The sequence below is a fragment of the Podarcis muralis genome, chromosome 2, assembly GCF_964188315.1.
Source record: "Podarcis muralis chromosome 2, rPodMur119.hap1.1, whole genome shotgun sequence".
In the NCBI taxonomy this organism is placed as follows: domain Eukaryota; kingdom Metazoa; phylum Chordata; class Lepidosauria; order Squamata; family Lacertidae; genus Podarcis; species Podarcis muralis.
Genome location: NC_135656.1, coordinates 72938058 through 72965399, shown reverse-complemented (window position 1 = coordinate 72965399; position 27342 = coordinate 72938058). Strand labels below are relative to the sequence as shown.

At 42.7% G+C, this 27342-nt stretch overlaps 2 protein-coding genes across 9 annotated transcripts in view; one reads left to right on the top strand and one right to left on the bottom strand.

Annotated features, from left to right (window-relative positions):
• TEX264 (testis expressed 264, ER-phagy receptor) overlaps window positions 1-426 on the bottom strand; it is a 158939-nt gene extending 158513 nt beyond the window's left edge. For both annotated transcript variants that reach the window (XM_077924774.1, XM_077924777.1), the window contains exon 1: window positions 255-426. The gene's annotated coding sequence lies outside the window, so the exon portion shown is untranslated. The remainder of the gene's footprint in view (window positions 1-254) is intronic.
• A 256-nt stretch (window positions 427-682) lies between these two features.
• Window positions 683-27342, top strand: part of LOC114591557 (semaphorin-3D-like) — a 49766-nt gene continuing 23106 nt past the window's right edge. Inside the window, exons 1-3 of one of the 7 annotated variants that reach the window (XM_077924766.1) lie at window positions 9012-9264; window positions 16340-16445; window positions 22382-22596. In XM_077924766.1, coding sequence (XP_077780892.1) covers window positions 22461-22596 — 136 coding nt within the window. In that variant the 5' untranslated portion in view covers window positions 9012-9264; window positions 16340-16445; window positions 22382-22460. Of the gene's footprint in view, window positions 804-4209; window positions 4291-9011; window positions 9265-16339; window positions 16446-22381; window positions 22597-24190; window positions 24627-24722; window positions 24819-27342 lie in introns of those variants that run through there. The other 6 variants (XM_077924767.1, XM_077924768.1, XM_077924765.1 and 3 more) reach the window with 6 other exon arrangements.

Genomic DNA, 27342 nt, shown 5'->3' with positions numbered 1-27342 from the left:
CTAACATCGTAGGGATCCACTCTCGCGAATCCTCCTTCCCCCGCTCCGCCTCCCCCCAGCAGAAGCAATCCACTGCCGCCTATGCCACAGGAAACAGATTCCTTGGGGATCTCCTCCGGTTTTCGGCCCCCTCCCTTCTTACGCCTCCCCCCCCCCCCCAGACCGCGGGATCCAGTGACCGGGATCTCCTCAGTTCCAAACGCCACCTCCTCCCTGCGAGGCTCTCTCTGTTTCCCGCCCGCTCCCCAACTCACACAGCAGCAGGAAGAGCGGAGCCGGCGCTCGGGACTCAACTGGCAGCTCCCGCCTCAGTCACGGGCTGAGGCTAAACCTCGGGGGCGCGCCTGGCTCGGCGGTTGGGAGGCGCGTCCTCGCCCCAATCCGAGAGCGCGCCGCGCCGGGCTCAGCCCCGCGGGATGGGGTGGAGCTCGACGTCGGCGGGAAGCCGCTGCCGCCAGTATGAGGGCAAGTGGCCTCAGCGCCACAGGGCGGGAAAGGGAAGCAGCTGCCGAGGAAGCGGCGGCGGCGGCAGTTCAGGGTGGCTACGTCGCTGAGAGAGCGCTTCCTCCGCCTGTTTTTATTAAAGGAGGTTGTTTTATAGCAGCCGCCTCACCGTCACCGAGCACCTCGGCTGTACGTGAGGGGAAATGGGCCCCGTCAAGTTGCCACTTTTATTTTTATTTTATTTTTACCTCACAGTCGCCCTTTGCCTTTCAACCGCCTCAGACAGTAGGAAATTCAGCAGGTGTCTCTTCAGTTCTGCGCAAGGAAAAGCTTCGTTGGCTAATATATCCTCCTCTCAGGTAGCTGTTAAAAGAAGAGTAGGGGAGCCCTGACTAAGGAAAAGGCAGCTTTAAACCTCTGGAGTCGCAACACACATCCTCAATCCAGTTCAGAATACAGTAACTACCATTAAGTTTTGAACCGGAGTCCTGGGCTTAACAAGCAGCAATTCAACAGGTTCAGCTTTACCCATCCCTGCCACCCTGTTGAACAATGCTGCTGCACCTGTAGGATTTCTGCTTGCCATGAGGCTCTTCAGGAGCTTTGCCAGGAAAAGAAGGTTTAGGACCTTACAGCAGAAGATTGAACCTAGCAGATAGCAAACTAGTCTGGGGAGAAGAGAACAAGTACATTCAGGGTTGGTTCTCGTGCCCAGGCAGTCTAGACACTGTGTCAGCCCTAGGCAATTGCTAATTTGTGTGCTTACATATTTGCAAATTTAAAACTCTATTGCTTGCCTAAGCCAAAATAGCCTATCCAGTTCGCTTACAACTTGCCCTGATCCACAACTTGGGATCAGTGTCAGTTTCTTAATTCACTTGAAAAATACCTAGCAAGACAAAATAAGGCTTGTGACCTTGACAAAGCCCAATGATCATTAGAAATGTATATTAAGTACTGAGGAACACATCTTAGTGGAAAGAATTGTCTTGGGTGATAGATCCCAGAGAAGCACTGTAGGTTCCCAATAGAGAGGTGACAAGTTTTTTTGTGGGGAGGCACTTGTGCTTCTAAACAGAATAATTAATCTCAAATGATCTGGCTCTTCTAGGCAAATTAGTAACTATGAAACATGAGCTATTTGGATCCTCTAATCCAGCACTATCTACTCTGACCAGACATGGCTCTCTCAAGGCCTCATGTACACATTTTCCCTAATCCTACTATCTGAATTCCTTTTAACTAGAAACACCAAAGAATGAACCTAGGATTTCTGGATAAAGAATGTGGGTCTACCACTGAGTTATATATACCTAGAAACTAACCCTTGAGTTTCACTTGTAACTGCCTTACTAGCAGAGAGAAATCACAACAATCCAGGATATTCCTGTATATGACATAATCCCTCTCAAAAATATATTACTTGAAAGGGGAAATAAAAAATTCAAGAAGAGTAGGTATATCATGATAGCTAAATGTTCAGAGGAAGCATGTCACAGAATATCAGTTGCTGGGTGACAGCAGCACATTGACAACTGTTGGCCTCAAATCCTGATGGTGTTTTCTGGACACATAGTTAACCTCTTTGGGGGGGGGGGGAGGATGCTAGACTAGGTAGAACTTCATTCTGATCAAGCACTGCTCTTCTTATTTGTTTATCCAATTTGTATCCTGCCCTTCCTCCTGGAGGAGACCAGGGTGGCAGAGATATCAATAATTTAAGAATAAAATAAAGCATTCTAAAAACAGTTTTAAAAACTCTAAAGACAGTTAAAAACATTGTCTCAACCAGTGATTTCAAAGTTGCCAGGAACAGTATCTTCCAGCCACCAAAGGTTTGGGTAAACAGGAATGTTTTTAAATTCCTCCTGAAAGTCAGTAATGAGACAGACCCTCACTAAGGGAGGGCATTCACAAATGGGGAAGTGTCACTGAAAATGCCCTGTCATGGGTCAGTGCAACTAAGCATGGCCAACAAACCCTCACCTGCTGACTGCAGTGTCTGAGATAGTTGATATTATGAAGGAGCTCTTTTGGGTCCCAAGCCATTTAGGACTTCACATGCTAGTACTAACACCTTGAATTGAGCCCAGTAGTTCATTGGCAGCCAATGCCTTATTTTCAGGACCAATTGCATGTAGTCCAATCAAACTGCCCCACTTGCCAGTTTAGTAGCTGCATTCTGCACTAGCTGCAGCCTCTAGACCATGTTCAAGGGCAGCCCCACATACAGCACATTACAGTAATCCAGATGGGAGGTCACCAGAGCACAAGCAACAGGTTGTCCTGATCAAGGAGTGGCCATAACTGGAGAATCAGCCTAATTCTCTACTTTTGTCAATGGGTAATAAACAGTAACTATACTTCAGGAGCTTCTAAGGTGAACTACTCCATTCTAGAGAGAGGAAAACTACATGTTAGCATTTATTTATTTATTTATTGCTGCATTAAAGATACTGACCATGCCATTACCTGGAAACCTGTTTTCCCCTTCCAAATGGAATAAAATAAAATATGTTGACTCTAATTGGCAGCAAACTCTAGGCTTCAGGATCCTACACTGACATCTTCCACTACATTGCCCTACTATTTTAATATTTTCTTTTTATAAACAATCCTTATTATAGTAGATCTTCCTCCTGCATAACATAAGCACTTATCAATCATGATTCTTCATATGACTGCAAATTACATAGCAACGGGGTATTACACTACTAATGATAGATTGGAATTAGTGTGAGATTGCTGCTTCAAGATGTTTTGATTATGATTATGATTAAATTTATCATGCATTCTTCCCTAGCAGGCCCCAGGGCAGCTTACAACGATTCAAAATTATGGAAGTTGTCTTGCTAGTGAAGTGTTATTTTGCTCATGCTTAGCCTCAGCAACTGTTTCAGCAGAATCCAGCATCTCTGGATCTGGACTAATTAATGCCCAGAGGAGATTATTATCTTGACTAATCTATATTAGACTATCAGGTGACACCCATTCATGTATAATTTTGTTTCACTGTCAGGGAACTATTGTTTATCATTGGATTTAGGTAGTGAATAGGTGAATTGCCTTTGGGCCAAAAATCCCCCTAAAATTTCCTTCTGCCAGGAAATATTTTTAAAGTGTGTCATGTAAACTGTCAGGATGCAAAAAATGGTTTTAGGTTTATGACTTTACATTCATACAAACTGCACACACAAAAAACCACTTGGTCCAGAGATAAAATTCTGCAGAGAAGAACTTTTAGTGTAAGATGAGTCTTCTTCTTTGGCGATCACTTGTAGCCGAGTAAGATTGTCTTCAATGAACACAGTCTTAACAGTGAGTCTGAAAGAGACTGTGGAGGCCAATTCTGGATCCACACGTCCTTCCACAGTGGGGACATAGGTTTCCATGCTTTCCTCTTAGCTTGTTTCTCCCTTGCACCCTGAGTTTGAGTGTCTTCAAAGTCCACGATACCTTTGGTATAGGCTGTTCTCCAATTGGAGTGCTCACAGGCCAGTGTTTCCCAATTGTCAATGTTTATACTACTTGTTTTTAGATTTGTCTTGAGAGAGTCTTTAAACCTCTTTTGTTGACCACCAACAGTACACTTTCCATTTTAAAGTTTGGAATAGAGTAGTTGCTTTGGAAGACGATAATCAGGCATCCGAACAACATGACCAGTCCAATGAAGTTGATGTTGAAGAATCATTGCTTTGACACTGATCTTTGCTTCTTCCATTACACTGACATTAGTTCGCTTGTCTTCCTAGGTGATATATAATTTTTTTTGGAGACACTGTTGATGGAATCTTTTGAGGAGTTGGAGATGGTGTTTATAAGTGGTCCATGTTTCACAAGTATATAGTAAGTTTGGTAGTACAATAGTTTTGTAAACAAGAATTTTGGTTTCTCTGTGAATGTCTCAGTCCTCAAACACTCTGCACTTCAATCGGGAGAAAGCTGCACTCACAGAGCTCAGGCGATGCTGTATTTCAATATCACTATTGGCTCTTGTGTAAGGCTAACTGCCCAGGTAGGAAAAATTATTGACATTTTCCAGTGTTGCACCATTAAGTTGGATCTGTGGCACTGCAGAGGGCTTGTTTTCTGCTTGTTGGTGCAGCACTTTGGTTTTTGGGATGTTGAGCAAGCTGCAAAGCTTTTTAGGATGGTTTGGAGGTCATTGGACACAACGTTGTCATCAGCATATTGAAGCTCTATGACAAAAGTTATGGTAACCTTACTCTTTGTTTTCAGCCTATTCAAGTTAAAGAGCTTTCCATCTGTTCGATACACGATTTCTACCCCTGTGGGGAGTTTCCCTTCGGCAATGTGTATGATCATGTCAATGAAAATAATAAATAGAGTTGGGGCGATAGCACATCCCTGTTTGACACCTGATCCCACTGTGAGCAGTTCGCTGTGAGAGCCATTGTTATCTGCGATTGTTGTTGTCATATTATCATGGAGGAGCCAAAGGATGTTAACAAATTTATCTGGGCAGCCAATTTTCAGAAGGACAGTCCACAGGGCATTACAATTTACAGTGTTGAAGGCCTTAGTCAGGTCAATAAATGCCATATACAGGGATTGGTTTAGTTTTTTTCAGTAGATTTAGATAGCTAAAGCCCTATTCATCTTGAAAACCAACCCCTGCAAGATGAGTAGGGCTTTAGCTATCTAAATCCACTGAAAAAAGTAGTCCACAGATGGTGTAATGAAAATCACTGAATACTTTTCCTGTTCACCCATTAGCTTATATTCCCCTTTCAAACCATTGTCATTTAAATTCTTTTGTAATAGGACACAAAGTGAAAATTACAGTACTAGAAACCTCAACCCCAACTCATTTGTCATTTGAACTTCCTGCCTGTTCATTGTTTACATGCCATGTTTTCTGTAATATGCATTTACCTGGTTTATCATGTGCATGCATTGTTTCTTCTTCATTTGGACAGTATTGGGCTCAGTACACAGGCCATTTCTGTTAGAATCTGCTAATCCCCAACTTCCTTTCTGCAGCATTGACAGGTTTCACCATTTTTTTGTGTCCTCTCAGCAGCAGTCACAATAGTTAGAGTACTATCCACGCTTCCCTATTATCATCTCAGTACCTACACTACTATTCAGCATCATTCTCCCAAGCCCCAAGCACTTGGTTCAACACCACTGTTTTGCTGCACAATTCAAAAGACTATATTTAATCTTTAAAGCTCTAAATCATTTGGGTCCATGGTATCTCATGGAACACCTTGTCGTTTTATTTCCTTCTTTGATTTATGATCTGCCAAGAAGACTTTCTTGTATCCAGCTGCCTAAACACTGGCGGTGAAATCTAGGGACATTCTAGGTTGTATCAGCCTGCTTTTGGAATTTCATTTTTTAGGAGATTCACTTGGCAGATCCTCTCTAACCCTTTAAAAACTAGTTAAAACTGACATATCATTACTTGATATAGGCATTACTGGTTCCTGATGCAGTATTTTTATTGCTTTTGAGCAAAAATGATGCAAATTTTTTATTTTTGTTAAAATTTCTGTACCACCCTTCATCCGAAGGTCACTGGGCGTTTACAATATAAAAACACAAAAATACATAATATAATTAATAATAATAATAACCCCCACTCAGTTTAAAAGGCCATAGATTGTTTAATTAGCAAAAGGCCTGAGAGAAGGGAAATGTTTTTGCTGGTGCCTAGATATATGTATTAAAGACAGGCGAGCCTCCCTGGGGAGAGAATTAACAAGCAGGGAGCCACTGCAGAAAAGACCCATTTTTGTGCTGCTGCCCTCTGGACCTCTTGCTAAAAAAAGGGGGGGGGGCTTAGATGATGGCAAACCCTCCAAGTTTCCCTATTTTCCAGGGACATTCCTGATTTAGATAAGCCATCCTAGTTTCTGATTTGAGCTCAGAATGTCCCACTTTTCCTTAGGAAGTACCTATTTTCATTGGAGAAATATTGGAGGGTATGGCATTGCCCCAGTGAACAACCTAGCAACTGAATTCTATACCAGCTGAAGTTTTCAAACTGAGTTTGGCAGATGAGGGATGGAGAGCTTTGTTCCTCATCCGTAGCCTGATGTATTTCTATCCTGGATGCAGTTGGGCAGGTACCAATAAGAGAATGGTGATCAAAGAAAAGAATCCCATGTAGCTTGAAAACTACTCAAATATAGGAACACTCTGACCCCTTGTGGCTGAAGCTGTCCATTACTACTAGAAAAACAATACAGTGGTGCCTCGCAAGACAAAAAGAATCCGTTCCGCGATTCTCTTCGTCTAGCGGTTTTTTCGTCTTGCGAAGCAACCCTATTAGCGGCTTAGCACTATTAGCGGTTTAGCAGCTTAGCGGCTATTAAAGGCTTAGCGGCTTAGCTGCTAAAAGGCTATTAGCGGCTTAGAAAAAGGGGGGGGAGCGGGGGGGGAAATCGCAAGACTTGCAAGACGTTTTCGTCTTGCGAAGCAAGCCCATAGGGGAAATCGTCTTGCGAAGCAACTCAAAAACGGAAAACCCTTTCGTCTAGCGGGTTTTCCATCTTGCGAGGCATTGTAATACTCTGTGCATGGATATAGCAAAAGAAATAATAAAGAAAACGCATAGATGTTTCAGGCCATGATAAACCACCAGAGTGACAATCAAATGAAAAAATGAGGATAGTATCATTTTCAAATACTTCTATATTTGTATCACCAGTTTTGCTTTGGAAACATTTTCCTCCCATATATAATATGTTCTGTAATTATCACATATCAGGGCCTTGGAAAATGCTTATAAAGGTGCTTTACAAAATAGACTGAAATCCTTTGCACAATCATTTAGTAATAAATCCCTTGAATTTAGAGGAGCGTAATTGGAACTCGACAGTAATATGGTCAAATTGAGACAGTTCAGCAAAGTGGTCATGTCAAGCAAAGGCATGTTTTTTTGGTTATAATAATATTTATTTCAGTTTACTTACAGTGCATACATACCAACATATCATACTGTTTATCCAATGCCAAGGCACTGATAGAAGGTCCTAGTTGTCAGGAGTGAGCCAGCAGTAAACCACACTGTGCAAGTTGGACTCTTAATTAGCAAACACATGATCTGCACAGGAGTGTAAGGTCTAATGAGCTCAATAAATCATCTCCAGCAGGTCTTCCCTCATGAAGCAGTCCCCACCTTCCCATAGCTGCCTAAGTCCCCTTCTCTCCAGGCTTTCCCCCCCAAGCAGTTGGAGGCAGTGTCTGCACATGGCTAATCTCTTCTCTTTTTATGCCTCTTCTGGTTCTGGCACAAAAAAGGACGAGGAGGCTTGTCACAGCAGGAGGAGGAGACTTCCATGACTCTTCACCAGCCTGACTTATCTCTGCTTCTTGACCTGCCTCCTCCCATTTTCCTTCTTCAGCTTCTGCCTCTGATTCTGGACTTCTCTCCACCACAGACTGCCACTCTCCCAGCTCACTATGCCCTGTTACCTCCTCAGCTTCTGACACCTCCTCTTCCCAGTCTTCTCCCTCTTCTCACTGTGACCACTTTATCACCCTGGGCTCTGTGCCTTCTTCCTTTGGTGGCAGTGTTAGAAACTGAGATATGAAAGTTAGGAGCTAAGTTGCACCTTAAACCTCGATTATGGGTGCTGCAATATAATGTCTAGGTGCACTTTTTTATAACAAGAATACAAAGCTGAAAATCAATGAACTGCAGCTAAAATCTTATATTCATTTTTCATATGGTCTAGTTCTCATCTGAAGACTGCAAAAAATAAAGCCATACTTTCCCTGCCTACCCCCCTATTATTCTTATGAGGGTCCCGTCTCCAGTCCTCAGAGAGTGGCTGGAAGTGGGGAGGCAGAAAAAGGTCCTACTTTCGTCCCAGCAGTGGCAGTTTTAATCTGAAATCTTAGGCGCAGTACTCCCAGAGCTCATAAACTGCTCGCATTAATGAAATTCCCTGTCGCAAAATGCACCTAGAACAATGGGAGTTTTGAATGCTGCTTGGTGGTTCGCCAGCTGGTTTCTCTCATCATTCCTCTGCATCCAACCAGTCTGCATCTAACCACAAGTAGTTAAAATGAAAGCAGGGGATAGGAGAGCCATTTCCAGGAACTACATGCTACTTTCAAATCATAGCTAGGTTATCCACTATCAAACAATGAAAGTGTAAGTATGGAAATCAGTTGCCTTCTGTATTTGGCTTTCATAAGTGCATAATTCAGCTCTTCAATTTCCCATCAGTTCAATTAAAAAATACCAGGGATGTTAAATCTTGTTTCAGACTTTGGATAATTGTACAGTACTAACATAATGGGGGGGTGGGGTGGGGGTGAAAGCATGTTGCATTTGGTTTATTCATAATAGTTTGTTTTTTAAATTGACTACCACAAGACAGGAGTGCCTGGCATGCTCTGGTTCATGGGGTCACAAAGAGTTGGACACGACTAAACAACACCAACACCATGAGCAATGGCCAGGTTGCAGTTTCATGAAAGTTCCAGGAACAGAATTTGAATTTAGAACCTACATAGTTAGAAAACCAATTCACCACAAGGTGTCATCAGATCTCAATGCTTTTTTGTAGATTCCAAAGAACTGAGTAGAGGCTGGGAATGAGGAAGAGCAGATGGCTTGCTAACTAGCAGCTTCTTAATTTTATGAATGGAGGCTGTCTTTAAATGACCTCATGGCATGTACACTCCACCCCTACTTTGGAGTCTCTCTCTAATTTTCAGGTGCTTGTTTGCTGCCCTCTTATGCAGTAGACCCTGTTGAATTTCAGACAGGATTGTAGTGTGGAAGTCAGCGCAGCTGGCTCTTACTGGAATGCATTCAACTAGGAAAGCTTTGGACAGGTGAGTAGTACAATGTTTTTTAAAGTGTGTGTGTGTGTGTGTGTGTGTGTGTGTGTGTGTACATACACACACACTATTTTGTAAACAGTGGTGGGAGAGTTCTGTATTTTTTCATTAGATTGTTCTGTATTTTCTCATTTATTGTTTTATGAAGCAGTAATACTTTTGTCAAAATTGATGGCATTGGTTGGATATATAACCAACTAATCTGGAATTTGCATGTAATATGTAATCTTCCATCATTGTCAAGTCGACACTGTTTATATTTCATGGCAGAAACATCTTGGCAAGCGGTAGGAAGTAGAGAGCAAACTTTGTGAAAAGGTTTTGAATGTATAGAGAAAGCAAGTCCCATGACTGATCCCATGTGCATCTTCTTCTGAGTAAATATACATAAAATTAGGAAGTTAACACTGCAGCCCTAAACTCTGCAAGTGTGTTCAGCAGGAAATCCTATTGTGTCTAATGGGACTTGCTTTCTAGTAAGTATATTTAGGATTGCAGCCTAAATGCAATCTTATCCATGTTTATTCTGAAGTTAAACCCATTATACAATTATAGAAGTATGTTTATGATTGTAGGCACACTATCACAAGTTGTCATCCTTTTTCAGTTTCCCATATTTTTTAAATGCTGTACTATGATCCCCAAGTCCCTCTCCTTGGCTCTGCAAGAGAGGGGGAAAGCTACAGTGGTTACTACCTGGTGAACTGCAGCTCCTAAGAGAATATGCATAAGGCAAGAATGGCATTTCCCCCCTTGTTGGCCGCAGCAGTGGGAGAATGGGAAAGACTCAAAACACAGAGAGAACATTTCTAAAGCTACAAGCCCTAGGAGTGCCAGTGTGGTACAAAGGTTAGACTTGGTTTGGGATGAGATAAACCCAGGTTCAGATTTCTGCTAAGGGCTGATTCATAGTTCATGCAGTCAAGATACTTTCATATGTGAACTAGTATTTGTAGTGCCAAGCACTGACTGTAAAGAATGAAGGGGAGATATGTATCTCCAAAACAGTCAAGGACATGTGCCAAGGAACTGAGAGCCAATTATGGTTCCCCAGTTCTGTCCCTGAGTGGGGGCTTGTATGAATTATTCAGGTTAGCACTATAAACACTCACTGATTACCTGGGGCAAATGTGGATCAGCTGTCACGTATGAATCTCACTGGGAGATGGTGGACAAGTTCCTATCTTTCTGTGTAACCTACCTAACAAGGTTGTTGTGAAGCTGCAATGCTGTTAGCTTCTTTGGAAGAAGTGTAAAATGTAACAATTAAGAAGCCATGCTCACCTTTCCAGCTTTCTCAAGGGCTCTGCAATTCAATTATTCTTATCCCAAGATATTCTAATAAAAGGAGCCAAAATAAAAATTAATTTTCCATCAGTTTGTCACATATTATAATGGAAAACTCCTGGCTAAGCCTGCTTTTATTGCTGTCTCCACTAATGCCTTTCTTTAGGGTCAGTGCATTTAATGATAAGGTTAAGACTTTGTATATATATATAGGGTAAGGAGCCCCTATGGTTATACTGATCCAAGTTTCATCAGTAACTCTAAATTGATTTTCCAGGCTACATATTTGCTGGGGGGGGGGGGGGGGGAGAATGTTTCTCTTCAGTTATCCTGTCAGCCACAGGCTGCTCCATTTGACATCAAGAAAACCAGTCTTTGTATTCTGTCACATTTTATCTGTCTTTACCAGACTACTAAACTGTCTGGATGAGATTGACTTTCACTTGAACTAATTAAATGTATTGCTATAATCAAAGGATTCTTACACTGTTAAATAAAGATGTTTCATTTCATCTTGTAAAGTGCCAGCCATATTTGTTGGTTGATAAACTATTATCACCATAGTCTATCAATTCCTCAGATTCTAGAATTTGGGGACACACACAGCCTGGTACTAGGACTTTGCTGGCACAAGGTCTCAAATCACCAAAATATGTTTCCACCAGCACACAAGAGGTTGCTGCCTTCAGATGGGATAATAACTTAACCACAGTGCTAAAGAAACTGTCAAGAGAGCTGGTAATTCATCTCAGTAACAGAAGTACTGTATCCTACGGCAAGGGTGCCTATATTACTAAGGTTTCCATTGTTCCATCAGCACAAGTTTTTCAGCTTGCCAGGGTTCCTTAGAGAAAAAGCAGGATAGAAATTAAATAAAGATAAAGATTCTGCACTTGTTGACCCATTTGCTGAATCCAACACACGGATTCATTCTAGGGAGGGCAAAGGTCAGACAGGGATAACTTGCGCCAAAGAAAGGGGCACTGCTTCTAAGACAGTGAAGGAGCGCAGAATAGTTCAGAAAGGCCACCTCAAAACCAAGACATAATTTACAGCAATCCCAACTGAAAATCTTTGACAAGAAACAGATAAGAGAGAAGACTCAGCCCATCCCCTCCCTATTATCCTCATTAAAATACTTTCCCTGGACCCTTACAAGCCCTCCTACACCCACTCCTACTATTCCAATTACAGCAGGAAGCAAGGAGGAGTACAGATTAGAGGGGGGAGCTTTTTTATTAAAAGAAAATACTGTATAGCTTTCATGTTTCAAACCAGGGAGAGAGACTTAATGAGTTCAGAACTAGGGTTTTAAGAGAGACAGTGGATTGAATGCTTAGTTCTGAAATACATTGATCAGCTACAACCTGAAAGACTGGGGATCATAGGCTCCTAATGTGCCCTTTAAATCTTTCTTTATTTCATTTTATTTTTGTGAGCTTTCCATTTTGAACATAGTTTTTAGCATTGCCATTCTCTTAGCTCAGTTTTAGCAAAGTCAGCTGCAGAATTCCTAAAACAGGTGCAGTTGAACAAGGCTGTTTCCCTGCCTACTGCATCTGCTCCCATTTTCCCCATTAACATTCCCCCCTCTTGCCCCAGACAGACACCTATAAGGTAGATATGATCTTCAGACATCCTCATCCCTGCTTGGGCTGCTAGGGTGGGACCAGGGCTGTGATGGTGACATGTGTGCCCGGGAATGTGACTGAGACCACCCACTTATTTCACAGAGGCTTTTGTACAGATAGCAGCCACAGTTACTCTTGGCATGCATTGCCCTGATCAAGATTTGAGCAGATGACCTAGAGGTGAAAAGCCTCTGTATTGAAATCCTATGCTACTCTTTCAGTGAACTGACTGCTCATGACAATGATGAGTGGATTACGCTTGTTTGAGTCAGACAAGTGTTGTGTATATGACCACACACGATGCCCCTCAGTCCTGACCTACAAGCCTTATACTATTCCATCCCTAGCCCATGCTCTGCAATATGTTGCTATTTTCTCTTTCAGCCTACTCTTAACATCCACGTTTTTATTGTAAGCGAGGATTCTTTGGTTTTCCATCACAGGTTTATCACAACAAGACTGAGAAATCAGCTTCTTTAAAATGTGATACTGTTTTTGATATTTGGGAGCTGCTGTATTTCATGTGCACACTTACCACACAATTATCTCTGTTCACAGGTTTTGCAGGCCTTTCAGATTCTGCAAAGCCTGTTTCACCAGAGATAATAACAGGCAAAAAGAAATCAGTCTGTATACCAGGAGCAGCCAATGCAGTGCCCTGCAGATATTTTGGACTTCCAACTCCCATCAGCCCCAGGCAACACTGCCAGTAGTCTGGAATGATGGGAGTTGTAGAACAACAACATCTGGAAGGCACTACATTGGCTATCCCAGTGAACACTATAGCAAAGAATGTTTCTTTTACAGTGGTACCTCAGGTTACATACGCTTCAGGTTACATACGCTTCAGGTTACAGACTCCTCTAACCCAGAAATAGTGCTTCAGGTTAAGAACTTTGCTTCAGGATGAGAACAGAAATCACTTGGCAGCAGCAGGAGGCCCCATTAGCTAAAGTGGTGCTTCAGGCTAAGAACAGTTTCAGGTTAAGAACGGACCTCCGAAACGAATTAAGTACTTAACCCGAGATACCACTGTATTCCACTTTCAGTTAACGAAACTACATTGAACTATTTTCAGTGTAGATTCTCCAATCATAAGGGACATTGGTGGCAGACAGTATAAGATGGCTGGAAATGCATACCTTTGGCTTTGTATTGTCCTGTAGCTTCAACTATAAGGTTTCAGTCCTATACTCAGTTTCCTAGGAGTAAAATTTGGTGTGACTTACTTTTGAGTAGACATTATAAGCTTCTGCTATGAATCTGGCAAAATGAATAGCTAAATGTCAGACCATATGTTAGACAGGTGATGGGTGTCAGTTTCATCCCACATGAAGGAATCCCTATGTAAAGGGCACTGAGGAATGTAGGTCTTTCAAGGATTATGTTGCTTTTGATGCGCTATTCAATCTTTAGGCATACACATTTGTTTTTTATACGTTCCCTTTGGGGGTTGTCAGTGCGCTCTGCACATATTAATAAATAAAGATTCCCCATACCATTCTGAGCTGGGTCGGTACAGTACTGAAATGAATGGCACATGTGCTCCATTGCCTTTTCCAGGCAAGCATCCAAGCAATGTTTTACCAAGGGGGCCTTCCAAAAGCATTGTGTCTGTTAGAAACTCCTATCTGATATGCTGGGTGGTAATTGGAATTGTGTTTCTACTGCCCAGAGTGACAGTCAGGGTTATATGGTTTTCGTGTGTAATACAGTTGCTTTATACCACTCAGTGTGAGAGAGTAAGACCCTACCTGGGTGGGAGACAAGGAGGGAGTGGTTATGCTGCTGTTATATTGCTTGAGATTAAGGTGGATGGGTGAACTAGTTGTAAATTATGTTTAATGCTGTTAGTCTTGTGACTAGTTGTTGGCTAGGGGTTAACTGTGTTAATGGTATGGTTGGTAAAATGGCTGAGAGTGAGGTTTGCATGTGAAAGAGTGCTAAGAGTTTGCTTGGGAAATGTTACTGGGCATAGGGTGTTATGTAGTTGTTATGCTATGTATCTCCTTCAGCTACTTTGTTTAGCCACAGACAATGCTTTAACACAGTGGTAGCCAACACAGTGCCCTCCAGATGTTAAACTACAACTCCCAGAAGCCTCAACCAACATGGCCAATAGTCAGGGATGATGGGAGTAGCAGTTAAACATCATCAGGAGGATACAACATTGGCTATCCCTGCTTTAACCTGTAGGGTTATTTATTGTATTTTTACTTTTCTAATGTTTATTAGAGAGAATTCTGTTTTGCTGCTTATTATGCTGCCTTAAATGTGGATTTTTATTTTTGTATTTCATTTTCATTTGCAATGTTTTGTTCTGATATTTTGGGACGTATTGGTCATATTTTAAGATATGCTTTAAACTGTTTAGAGGTTTTTAAAAAAATTTAAAGTAGTATAGAAGTAATGTTCATAATAATGATAAGGATAATAATAAAAATGTAGATGTGAAACAATCTTTGCCTCTTGTGCTGCATTCTCCTCAACCCAGCATGGCTTCCATTAAAGAGGCCATATTTTGGCAGTGTTGGGCCAGCTACTGCGTAGGTGCCACAAACAGTTGTTCTTCCTTTATCCCATAAATGGATGAAAAACTAAATGATTGAAGGGTTTTCTGGATGCTATTCACATACGGAGCCTGGCACAGAAGGGAAAAGGCCTCTACAAAAATCAGTTTCAGAAGAAATAGATGAGTAAAGGAAAGGGGCCTAGAAAAGGAGAGGAATTTGTTTCCTTTCATTTCTGCCATCTCCTTTGGAGAAAAGTGACAGCTGCTGCTTATTGACCCAGCCCAGACGTTTGCTGCAGCTGCATCCTTCTCTTTTCACTGTATTGAAGAAAAAGAACTAAAACCTTAATGGTATATAAGACTATCAGATGACCCTTAACTCTAAGATGTTGCATCATATATTTTATATCCAAAGCTGCTGTTTCTCTAGCACACCCATCCACACCCACATACTATAGAGCCTTGGTTTGAGACCGCACCTTTGGACATGAATCACCTATCCACAGGAACATACGAGTCCGTAAAGTACTATTAAGGTTCTTATGTCAAGTCCCTAACTCCTAGAACTACTTTAGGCAAAACTTGCTGAGTCAGACCTGTATGTGGACAAAGCACAAAGAAAAGTGTTGTGGGGTGACTGAAGAGCATAATTTTTTCCTGAAAATTCATTTCATGCCTTGATATTGAGCAGGTGTGAGACAGTTGTCACTCACTTAAGTATCAGTTCCCAGCTTTTTGCATATCCTTTTTCCTTTGGCCAAGTCCTCCTTCTTTCCCACTCAGTTGTAATCACTGGCAATTAACTACTGCAACTTCTGTTGGATATATTCATGCTGCAAGGGTTTCACTTCACAAGTGGTATTACTAATGGAAGACTGCATTTATGTCAAGCATTCCAAGGAAAGATAAGGTGTCAGTGGGGCAGACTAGAAAGCCTATGAATGAATGAATGAATGAATGAATGAATGAATTGTCTCTTTATCATTCAGTCATTCAAATCATGTATTTATGAAGTACATTTGTATGTCACCCTGTGACATAAAGTTCTGTAGGTGGCGAACAGCTCCAGAACAGAGTATCAGCTGCTGATCTCTTGGGGGAAATAGGTTGGACATCCTTGTCAAAAGCAGCATGCTCCCTTGCTCAGTGCAAGGGAACATGGGGCAGTCACTATTTTTTTCCTCAACATGGGGTCAAAGCAAAGGTGGATAGAAATAGTTTAATACCCACTGAAAAGGCAGTGCATACCAGCTAGAAACTCCTGCTGTTGAATGTGAAAGAGTAAAATGCTGTTATCTAAATAGATTGGCAGGAGTAATTTCTCTGGGATTTACCAGTACAGTACATGGATTATCTTAACTTTTAGTGATTGAATTCACACTCTGATTTATTCCTGAAACTGCCAAATTATAACTTCCAAAGACATCATAAGGATCAAGAGGTGAGTACGGTATATCCCCTTGCCTTAAACTTTCTGGAACTGGCACTGCTCCAGGTGTTAGGCATATATTCTGTTTCAGCCCCATCACCAATGGAACTAGTGGCATGCCTTTGGCTAATTGAGCAATCCAATGGCCCTTTAAACTCTAAAAGGCATATTGTTTTGGTTTGTTATTATGGTATGTATTTTTGTTTTTAGACTGTAAACAGCCCTGTGATCCTTGGATGAAGGGCAGTATGGAAATTTGATGATGATGATGATGATGATGATGATGATGATGTCTACACCTGCAAAGCTTTCTGTGGTGGGTGTACCAAGGGCTTCTGAGAGCATCAGTGTTGTCCCAATAGCAGTCCTTCCTCCTCTGCAGCAGAGAGATGCTTCTGCCACATATAATGATCCCTTCACCAGTGTTTGACCTGCTCCAGGATTGCAACAGTAATAACATAAATAAAGATTAATTTTATTCATGGTCACACATGAATATAACACCAGTTCAGTTAATAGCTCTTGAAAGGATGGTGGAGCTATCAGAAAGGTCCTTGGCTCTACCTCTGACAGTGCTAATACTTTGACAAGTCAATACTTGATCCAACTGGGGCTCTTTTTCCTCCTGTAAAGATTATGTGTCCTTTGTCTGCAAAGTTCATAGAGTATACTTGTTACATTTTGTATATCGGCCTGCTGCCCATTGTTATCTTCACTGACTACTTCCTGAGTTGCATCCTGGAATCGTTGACTCCAGTCTTGAATTCCAAGCGTTACTCATTGTGCTGGCTGCCCAAACTGTAATGGGATCATACAAGCTTGTGAATCATTTAGAAAACAATCAAGAAGTAAAAAGATACGCATAACATATGCCAGAATCCACTAAGATTCCAATGAGAACACACTGTTAGTGGTTGGTAAATGACAATAGCATTCTGGCTGTTTCAAAACCCTAAACCCCTTCACTTAACCACAGTCAGTCTATTGCAGTTGAGCCAAATGATCCAATTTAGATAAATTGATTCTAGATGGTGCATACTGAAATTATGCCAAGGTCACACTTGAATAATGCTGTGATGTGATTACAGGGCTGGGAACTAAATGAAGGTGGTTAGTAGATTATTGAGTAGACTGCTGACTGAAAAATTACCTCAAAGCTAACCTGTAAAAGTATCTTGTAGTACAGTACTGAGCCTAAAATAATGCCAATTGGATCAGCATTCAACAGAGGAAACACTGGGCTTAGGAAGAATGAATTCTCCTTGCCTTATGCAAGATGTACCTCAGCAGGGATGGGGTATCTCATATAGAAGTACTATAAGATGAGGAGCCAGGTATGTAATAACAAAGGACCATTAAACCAGGATGAACAGTCACTTCGTAGTGAAGCGGAGTTCATTGCAGCAGGAAGTGAAAGATGAGACTAGTACAGTGGTGAGAAACCTCTGGTCCTCCAGACTTCATTGGTCCCAGCCAGCATAGCCAATGGCTACAGGTGATGGAAGTTGTTGTTCAGCTGCATCTGGAGAGCCATGGGTTTCCAACTCCTGATCTAGCTGAAACAGCAAAGCCCACACAAACATTGTTCTTTTCTTTCTTTTTGTTCTTTCCTGCATACATTGTTCTATTCTCTGTGTTGATGGCCACTGTGTGAATTTGATCAGGGATTGCACTAGGTGGTAATTTTGCTGCTTGTTGTCCTGGAGGCAATAGTGTTGCAGAACTTGCTTCCATGTTAACTTATCCTTGTGTGAGGATAGTAGCTCTCCATACAGTAGCTAACACACCCTTGGCTTGCCAGGTGGATCCTCCAAGGCACCTTGCCACTGGCTTGGAAACTCTCAGCAAGTTCAAGAATATCCACATGGGAAACTGAACTAGATATTATAGCCGTACACAGACAGACACATTAATATGGCAATGTACAAACTCAGCATTAGTGCATAATGCCTGTCATCATAAGAACTGCTATAGGAAGGAGGCATGGGTCAGAAAACTGAGCAGGATGACTAGATTGCCCTTATTGTGTAAGACCTTTGTTTTAAAGGAAAATTCTTTGCTCCAGAATATTGGGACCACCTCAGTCATATGAACCAATGAGGAGGACAATATGCTCTGCAAAGAAAGGTCAAGACCCAAGGCAATTTCTTGGAAGCCCTATTTTTTAACTGCAAGCAGCCCACAGTGGAAGGTCCATCTGCTCTTGGGGGTGGGTGTCACCTTGTAAACTAAAGCATGGTTTTTCTTTTTTCCTTCTCCCACCCAATCTCTTTTCCTTTTGTGTTGTGCCTTTCAGCTTGTAAACCTGAGTGTTTTATTAATCTTTATAAGCTGTTCTGGAGTACTTTTATAGAGAGTAGAGTAAAAATACTCCAGATAAATGAATAAATATTTCCCTTAGGCTTACACCAGTTTTTTAAAAATCCCTATTTCTCCATGGCATGTCACAAAACTAGAATCATAGTTTTGGAGAGCCTTTCATTTTTTTAATGTTAACCTGGCCGCCTGTTGCACACCGCGGACAGGTTAGTGTTAAGTTAAAGAGAAAAGGAATGTAATACTAGAGAGATCTTGGGAAGATAAGAAACTTCCATATGCTCAGTGTTTAAATTATGCTTAGATTTATCATCTACAGATCAGTTCCATCCATTAGAAACTTGCTCTCCCACTGTAATGCATAAATCATTGCTATGACAAACTGCTTCTTCTGTTCACCTCTAAGATATGCATTTAGGCAATGGCTTATAGTTTGGACTGTGATTTACTCTCATCAGGAATACAGAGGAGACAGGAGTTGGTAGAAAACAAGCTGGCTTTGAATGAAACTTTTCAGTCAGTGTAGTAGTGGTTGGGGGTTGCCTTTGCTTCAGGGGAATGTGAATTACCGTACATTTAGGTGGTTTGATTCACACAAACCATCAAATTAACATACTTTCACTTTAAAACAATGTCACACCCATCACTTAAGCTAAGGCAATCCCATTGGCATGGGCAAAACCAACAGCTAGATCTGAAGCTTGCTAGCAGCAATGCTGTGAAATACAAGTTCTAGCCTGTTTCTAACCATGTTTAATCAGACATAAGTCTGAGCAGTTGCTAAAACCTTAGATGAGTTCTTAGAAATGAAGAAACAACATTGTTTTTGCATTTCAATCATTCACTGTTACATTAGAATCATAGAATCATAGAGTTGGAATAGACCACAAGGGCCATCGAGTCCAACCCCCTGCCAAGCAGGAAACACCATCAGAGCCCCCCTGACATATTAAATAATGTACTGTGCATTTGTCTTATTTAACAGGAGGGTCCTTCCCTTTCCAAGCCCTAGCACCAAGTTTCTGCTTCCTTCTATTTACAGAATCATGTAGTTCAGGGTTTCCCAAACTGTGGTGCCCACCATTCAGGTACATGGGTGTTTTAAAGTAGACACTCCATTGGCTGAGTTGAGGAGAACAGGGAACCAAAAAAAGAACATGTTCTGTGATGAGACCCCACCCTCGCCCTACTACAGGAATTCCCTCCTAGGGAACGTTCAGATTAAACAACAATTGAAGACTTATTTGTGTAGCTGGTGATTGACAACAGAGCCAGTATTAAGCATCCTATTGTCTATTTAGTTCTTTTGTTGCTCTTTTTAAAATATATATTTTGAGCAGTAATAGGTTGCATGTTATACACTTATTATTGTAAGCCAACCTGTGCTCCTAAGGTGGAAGGACGGGAGGATGTGGTAAAAAAAACCTTGCAAATAAATAGATAAAGAGGCAAATACTCACATGTTTTACTTTCACATTGCATTTATTTCCTGCAGAAAATGTTGATCTTTCGTTGTTGTTTCCCGGAACAATAATCACATGTGGCACTGACCTGCCAGATTCAAATTTTTAGAAATATTGCATCATTTTTGCATATGATAGGATGGATGACAATGCTTTTCTGTAACAGCAGTGATGCCATGTTAGGATTACAGGAGGTGCTACATCATCTTAAATGCAGTTATTTGCAGCAAATTAAACTGGCTTGTGGATTACAAATTAAGCTCCCAGTTGATATATACTTTTGTATATTAGTATATGATTGTTTGTCTGTGAACAAACGCCACCCCCCTCGGCCTGAAGCGAGGTTAGCGCCATACCCCATAGTTGCCTTTGAAAGGACCTAACCGTCCAGGGGTCATTTACCTTTACCTTGCTTAGTCTCCTGAATACCTTCCTTTACTGTCTAAGGCAGAGGATCCCAAACTGACCCCTTTCCAGAAAAAGAAAAAAAAAACCTCAGAGCCCTCTGGAAATCTACCTTCTTTAAGTGAACAAACAGGAAGATGCAGTGACAAATTTGTGTTCTTTTATGTGTATATATTTCTGCCTACATCCTACAAGAAAGATGTTGTAAAAACCCATGGGGCGGACCAGAGTGAAGTCTGCTGGCTCAGTCCGATCTGCCCCAGAGGTGGGGCCGGCACCCGATCTGGCAATAAGTGTCATTACACAACAGATGAAACATGTACAAATGGTTTTCCCAAATATCATTTTCTTCTACTCTTTCCTTATGCTTCCACCACCACCTCAGCGTTATTCAGTGCCCCCCAATTGCACCTGAGACTACTACTGCTCCCCTGGATCATTCCAGCACCTCCCAGGGGGCAGTAATGCCCACTTTGGGAAACACTGTTTTAAGCGCAAAGATTTTAGTGGCCAATTTTCAAAATCCTACTTTTAGAAACGTAGTTTTCGTTTGGAGACATATGTGGACATTTCCCCCCACTTGATATAAATAGATTTTGAGCACTGAAAAACATTCACAATTTAATGCCACCAAAATAGGACAGATTTCATCAGGGATCTTCCGTTATCCTAAAGACCTGGACTTTTCCATACTCATATGAAGAGTTTATGTTAACTGATGGACTGATCATAACATCCTTCAATAGTATACAAGGCATGGAAGCACCATGTTTGTACCTGTTCTTCCTGTTTCCTCTGCCCCTTATGTGGCCTCCCTGCTTACATTTGAACTTATTTTCTTCCATAGAATGAGAGCCAGAATCTACTTTCACTCTGGGTCATCTCCAAACACAAGCCCTATGGAACAAAATGTCAAAATGAACTTCCTGCCTCTGGCAAACATTTCAGTGTTTGTAGTACAGAACCTGTGGCCCTCCAGATGTTTTTGGACCACAACTCTCATCAACCCCAGCCAGTGTGACCAATGGACAAGAGCTAGAGTCCCAACAACAACTATAGGGCCACCAGTCCTGTACCCCTCTCCCAAGTTTATAGAAACATAGTTGTAATCTACAACCTTGTGAAGTATGTTCCACTGCATTCAGCAGGACTTTAGTAGGTAACTAAATGCGACATAGCAGGCCCATGTGTTTTCTTTTTATAAAATCCATTGAATAACTATAAAAAGGGGCAATTTCTTGTGTAGAATGGGCGGGGACTGCTTTTTCCTTTGGCTAGGCTCTGAGATCAGAAGGGAGTCTGCTTAGAGAAATTCATTCATGGGCAGGCATATCAAAGGAGAAAAGTAGAGCATCCTTTTTCCACCTCTGCTTTAAATCATGCTCACCTCCCATTTTATACATCTCCACACAAACCATGTTCAAATGTATGAGTCACATTTAGTCACTGTCACAGTTAGACCCACAATGGGGAACCTGTGACTCTCCAGTGACTGAACCACCCATCATCCCTGAGCATTAGCCATGCTGAATGGGACCAATGGGATAAGACCAATGGGTATTATTGACTAGAGAGAGCTGCAGGCTCCCCATCCCTGAGTTAGACCGTTACTCCCAAATAAATATGCATAAGATCAGGTTTCAAGTCTTGGCAAGACAAGTGCATCCTTTTTTAATTATCCACAATCTGACAGGATCCATGTTGCCAGGATAGTAGCTTGCCAAGGCTGAACTAAGGAAAATAAGTCATTCACTAAGAGGAAAAACTGAAATATTTTGACATTTTGTTTAACAGAAGGAAAAGCCTCTGCTTTAAAGCAGAATGCAGAGGGACCCACACTTAAAGTAACTGAAATGGTAGTTTTAACCTAAACATCCTGAGTATTTACACTTCTCATATGCTAGCTACCAATATATTTCTAGATCAGAAACATGGCCAGATCCAGCCCACCCAGAAAGGTTCACGATGGAAGAAAAGGGGAATTGGGACAATGAATGACTGGGCTACATTCACTAGACCTCCTAGCACCTGTGAGTCTAGTAAGGAATCTTTTCCATTTCTCTTTCAGGTGACTCTCTCTGGCAAGAAAATGCATCTATGAGCAAGACGTTATTGCTGACATAGGAATTATTGACTGTGGCGAGGGGATGATCAGCTTGACTTTCTGTAGGTGCTGCTGCTTCACCACCAACATAGTCCTAGTGGCTTGGGTTGTTTTGCTGACAGTTGAGAACGGTACTCCCTGGAAGCAGTGGGTCCCCCGCCTCCGCCTCTCATATCAAGGTAGGACTTGTCTTGCCAGTCTTTCAAGTAAGTTCCTAGGATGGACACCCTCAGCCATAACTAATCCACACTGGAGGACAAAGACAAGGCAGATGCAGGCTGTGTATCTGACCTAAGGGTTCCCACACACATCTTCCCCTTTGTCACATTCACTAATCCAAAATTCTCATCCTGTGACCCTCTCTGAAAGTTAAGCCTCTTCTACTACCTCAGGCATCTGAATATATGCAATCCATTCAAGCCACATTAATATAGGATGAACAGTCCATCTGAGACTCTTTGTTCTGCTCTTTTGTACTTTCTAATCTTAAATGACTCACAGGTGAACTCTCTGGGCCCTTCCAGGTGAGCACAATAGATGCACAGATGTTAACTTATTCTGTTGGGATCTAGAGGATCCCCCAAAGGCACACTTTTCTATTGTTTCCCGAGACAGATGAATGCCAACCAGTTCAGAGGATCTAGACATTTTTTTCCAATTAGCTTGTGTTGCAGAGATTTTGCTTCTCTCTTTTTTCTTCTTCCTTCAAGTGGCAAACTTGTGTAGATGAGAGTAAGTATGATACTGTCAACACCACAATCTGGTCGGCACATTGAATGCAATAGTTTTGTGTGAAATGCAGTGGCCTCAAACATCACAAAGATACATTGGACAGTGGTAGGGATGGGAGAGGAATTGGTTTGATTTGCATTTTAATGTGAGCCTACCTAATTTGCACTCCCAAAACAACAAAAATGCCAAAACACAACTATTCCTCAAAATTCACACTTCTCTAAATGGCGTGATGCAGTTCTCTAACCAAAACCTGTATACCAGAAAGGCAAAGGGCAAGGCAATTTTCTCTACAGCACTCAGACTTTTTGTGGTATGCCTTTGTTGAACAGAGAGTGTTTGCACTGGGCTCCACACAACAGTGTTGGCTCTGTCTCCTGAAACACCTAAAACATCAATAACAAAACAATGAGTAGCCCTTCCACTCTCTAGAAATGCTCCAATACTTCTTACACCCTTAAAAAAGAAGCAGCTCTGGAAATAATGTGTTCATGAAGTCCTTTTTAGGACTGATAAGACTAGCAAAAATTTGCTTCTTTTTTCTTTTGCAGCAATTTCCTAGACATTGTGTGGTGGCTGCCATCTTTTTCCCCCTCCTTGACATAAGCCTAGTACTTCTAAACAGAGCTGTAATATGCAGTAATTCTATATGTGCAAACTTTTTTGGCCTGTGGGTGCAGTGATGGGTGGAAGTGCACCAGCTTATTTTCTGCTTATCATGACTATTATATTCACTGAAATTCTGTGAGAGGTACATTTTTTTAAAGTGACAACCAACCCCGGCAAAGTGCTTCTTTGGACGTAATAGTGCTGATAGAAAAAAAATTAGATACATCCAATATTCATAACATGTTTTGGACAAAAAGAACTACATGGAGATTAGACTATATAGTCATACCTTGGAAGTAAAATGGAATTCGTTCCAGAAGTCCGTTTGACTTCCAAAATGTTCGTAAGCCAAAGCGCGGCTTCTGATTGGCTGCAGGAAGCTCCTGCAGCCAGCAGCGGAGCAAGCCGATTGGGTGCCTGGGGCAGCTCATGTGCCCTGTGCCTGGGGGCGGGGCCAGCCGCCCACAGGGGCCCAGCAGGGCCTCCGAGGAGTCTGCCTGCCTCCTCCCACTCAGCCGCCCTACAACTGAGGGGGAGGCAACGGGCAGACTGTTTGGGGCAGCGCAGAGCCTGCAGGTGCTCAAGCCACTACATCACTCCCAGGAGAGACGTGTGGCTCAGGCGCACTGCAGGCTCCACGGTGAGTGCCGCCCACCATTTTGTCACCCCCCCTTAGTGGGGACACCCGGGGCGGACCGCACCTACCGCACCTCCCTTGCTGCGCCCCTGCCTGCAGCCAGTTGGAAGCCGCAGAAGCCCTGTCAGGCATTCAGGTTCCAAAGAATGTTCACAAACCGGAACACTCACTTCCGGGTTTGCAGCGTTCGGGAGCCAAAACGTCCGAGTACCAAGGCGTTCATGATCCAAGGTAGGACTGTATCTTGTCTTTATTGAGCATTCATTCTGATTTGTTTGTGGGAAGGATATACAGCAAGGGGCATTCATTCTAATTTGCTAGGATCAATAAGAGAAATGCAGGACAGTCGGGTGGATCTTATTTACAAAGGAAGTACCAGTTAATGGATGCAATGGAGCTTTGATGCATTACTGCTAATTCTAGGTAGAGTTAATTTCCTTGACTAGGACTCAGAGAGTGGAGATAAACAATAGATTTAAAGAGAGCTGAAAGTGGTTTGACAGATGGTGGTTTTAGGATGGGGTGATAGAAGGCAAGCTTAGACAAAAAGAGACCATCAGATTAATGTGGTCTGCAATGAGGCCAAACATTTCCAAAGCACAGAGTTTCAGATATACTGCCAGCAGTGATAACAGGTCACAAAAATTAAACAAATCGATCTGGGTTTCTTTGAAAAGTAAACAGCTGAAAGGCTTTAGCTGGATAGAAATAGAACTTCAAAGTGTGTACTAGGGTCAGACATGCTAGAAAAATGCTTAATATTTGATCTCAGCTAAAAGGAAGTTCCCAGCTTGCAGAGGACCAAGGGGCAATGAAGACAATGGCAGGAGGTGTGACTCACAGATATCAAACCAAGTTCAAGGATACAAGGAATGACGGGGTTTACATTTGGAAAGTCCTCGGAGGCGCCCTCCACCCTGGGAGTAGAATAGGTGGGAGGGAGAAAGAAACAGATGGGCTGGCCAAAAGGAAATGAGAAAACTCAAGGCAGGGAGTGCAAAGGAAAGATGTGCTTGAGAGAATAAGGCCAAAAACAATAGCCCACCACAGCAGCAAGAGGATGGCTTTCCTAGTGTTGTCAATGGGGAGTGTCAGGATTGTGGGGCCCAGTGCAGTGGCAAGAGCACAAGGAGGGGCAGTCCTTTTTCTTTCTCTGTTTAAATAGCAGTCATCACAGCTAGAAAAACAGAAGCATTGAATGAAAACATGGTAGGTTTCCTTGTTTTTGTTCCTTGTTTTGGAGCCTTCTTTTGTTTGAGAACGTATTCTGCACAACTCAAAAACATGCTTCCCAAAGTTTTTGTATAAAATCGGCCCCAATAAGACGATGATGTCACTTTCATTCTATTTCACACTACCACTGCTCATCCCCATTGAACTGCTGCTAAGAGGATGGCCATGTCTCCCCTCCCGCTCCCAGCCAGACTCCACCTTTCTATGGGATGGAAGGGGCATATGCCAAAGGGCGATGGGTCTACACTACAGCATCACACAGTTTCTGTCTCATGGCTCCCTTGCCCAAATGAAAACGGAACGAATGAAAGAGCCAGAAAGAAAGTATACTTAGCAATAAAGGTTCTCAGACATGGTTCTCGGCTCTTAGTCTGGTTACCCTGGTATATTTTTGTTTTTTTAAAAGTGATGTGGATCAGTTAATTTCCATGTGACATGCAATCTGTCTCCAGCAACAATTGCACATAGAGAGTGCAAAGTTCACACACTGCATCCCTTGATGGGTTACTCATTGTTCCTGTCAGTGTTCTACACTAATATTGCACCCACACCACCATATAGGCAGTTGTGTCTCTATATAGGCCTATATAGGCCTGTGTGGTGTAGTGGTTAAGAGCGGTAGTCTCGCAATCTGGTGAACCAGGTTCGCGTCTCCGCTCCTCCACATGCAGCTGCCTGGTGACCTTGGGCTAGTCACACTTCTTTGAAGTCTCTCAGCCTCACTCACCTCACAGAGTGTTTATTGTGGGGGAGGAAGGGAAAGGAGAATGTTAGCCACTTTGAGACTCCTTAGGGTAGTGATAAAGTGGGATATCAAATCCAAACTCACTTGTGGGGTGCCTCAGGGTTCCGTCCTCTCCCCCATGCTTTTTAATATCTATATGAAGCCGCTGGGAGAGATCATCAAGGGGTTTGGGCTGGGTGTTCATCAGTATGCAGATGACACCCAGCTCTACCTCTCCTTTAAATCAGAACCAGTGAAGGCGGTGTCAGAGACTGCCTGCAGGTCCCAGCTCACAGAAGACCAACGCTAGCCAGCAGAACTGTACAAAGTCTTTATTGAAGTTTAGTTCCCATTTTCAAACCCTAGCGTGCGTCTCTACGTCTAGACCCTAGACCAGCGAAGCCTCGTCTGAGTCTCCGCCCCCTGTACACCAGTTTAAGACTCTAGCCTTACTCCACCTTCTACGTTTCTCCTTCCTCCTCTGGGTCCTACTACCCCCCTGGGTGCCTTCCTTCCTGGACGCCTCGGAAGCGGACCCTTCGGACTCCTCCCCCTCTCTTCGGCGGGCTTTGGGACCCGGCTCCCTCTCCGGGCTGCTCATTGCGCCCCCCTCTTGTACATTTGAACTTGGCGCGCGCGCGCTGCCCCTGACCTTCCTTTTGACCGTTTCCTCGCTCTCTGATGCAGGCGTGGCTAACCCTGACTCATGTCCTTCCGCTGACGGAAAGCTGCCTGCTGCCGATGCTTGGGACTCCTCCCCCTTACTGCTCTCCGGTGGGGAAGCTGGTCCCGATTTCCAGCTGCTGCTCTCTGAGTCCCCTCTGGCCCCTCCTTCCTGGGGTGTTCCCTCTGGCAACCCCCTAGCTCTGACCACGGGAGCCCCTTTCTGTGAATCCTCTGATTCGCTGGAGAGACTTAGTGTGCTGGTCCCGGGGGTAAGGTACCTTGGGTGTAGCAGAGTCCACACGAAGAGGGGCGAGGTCCGAGGCA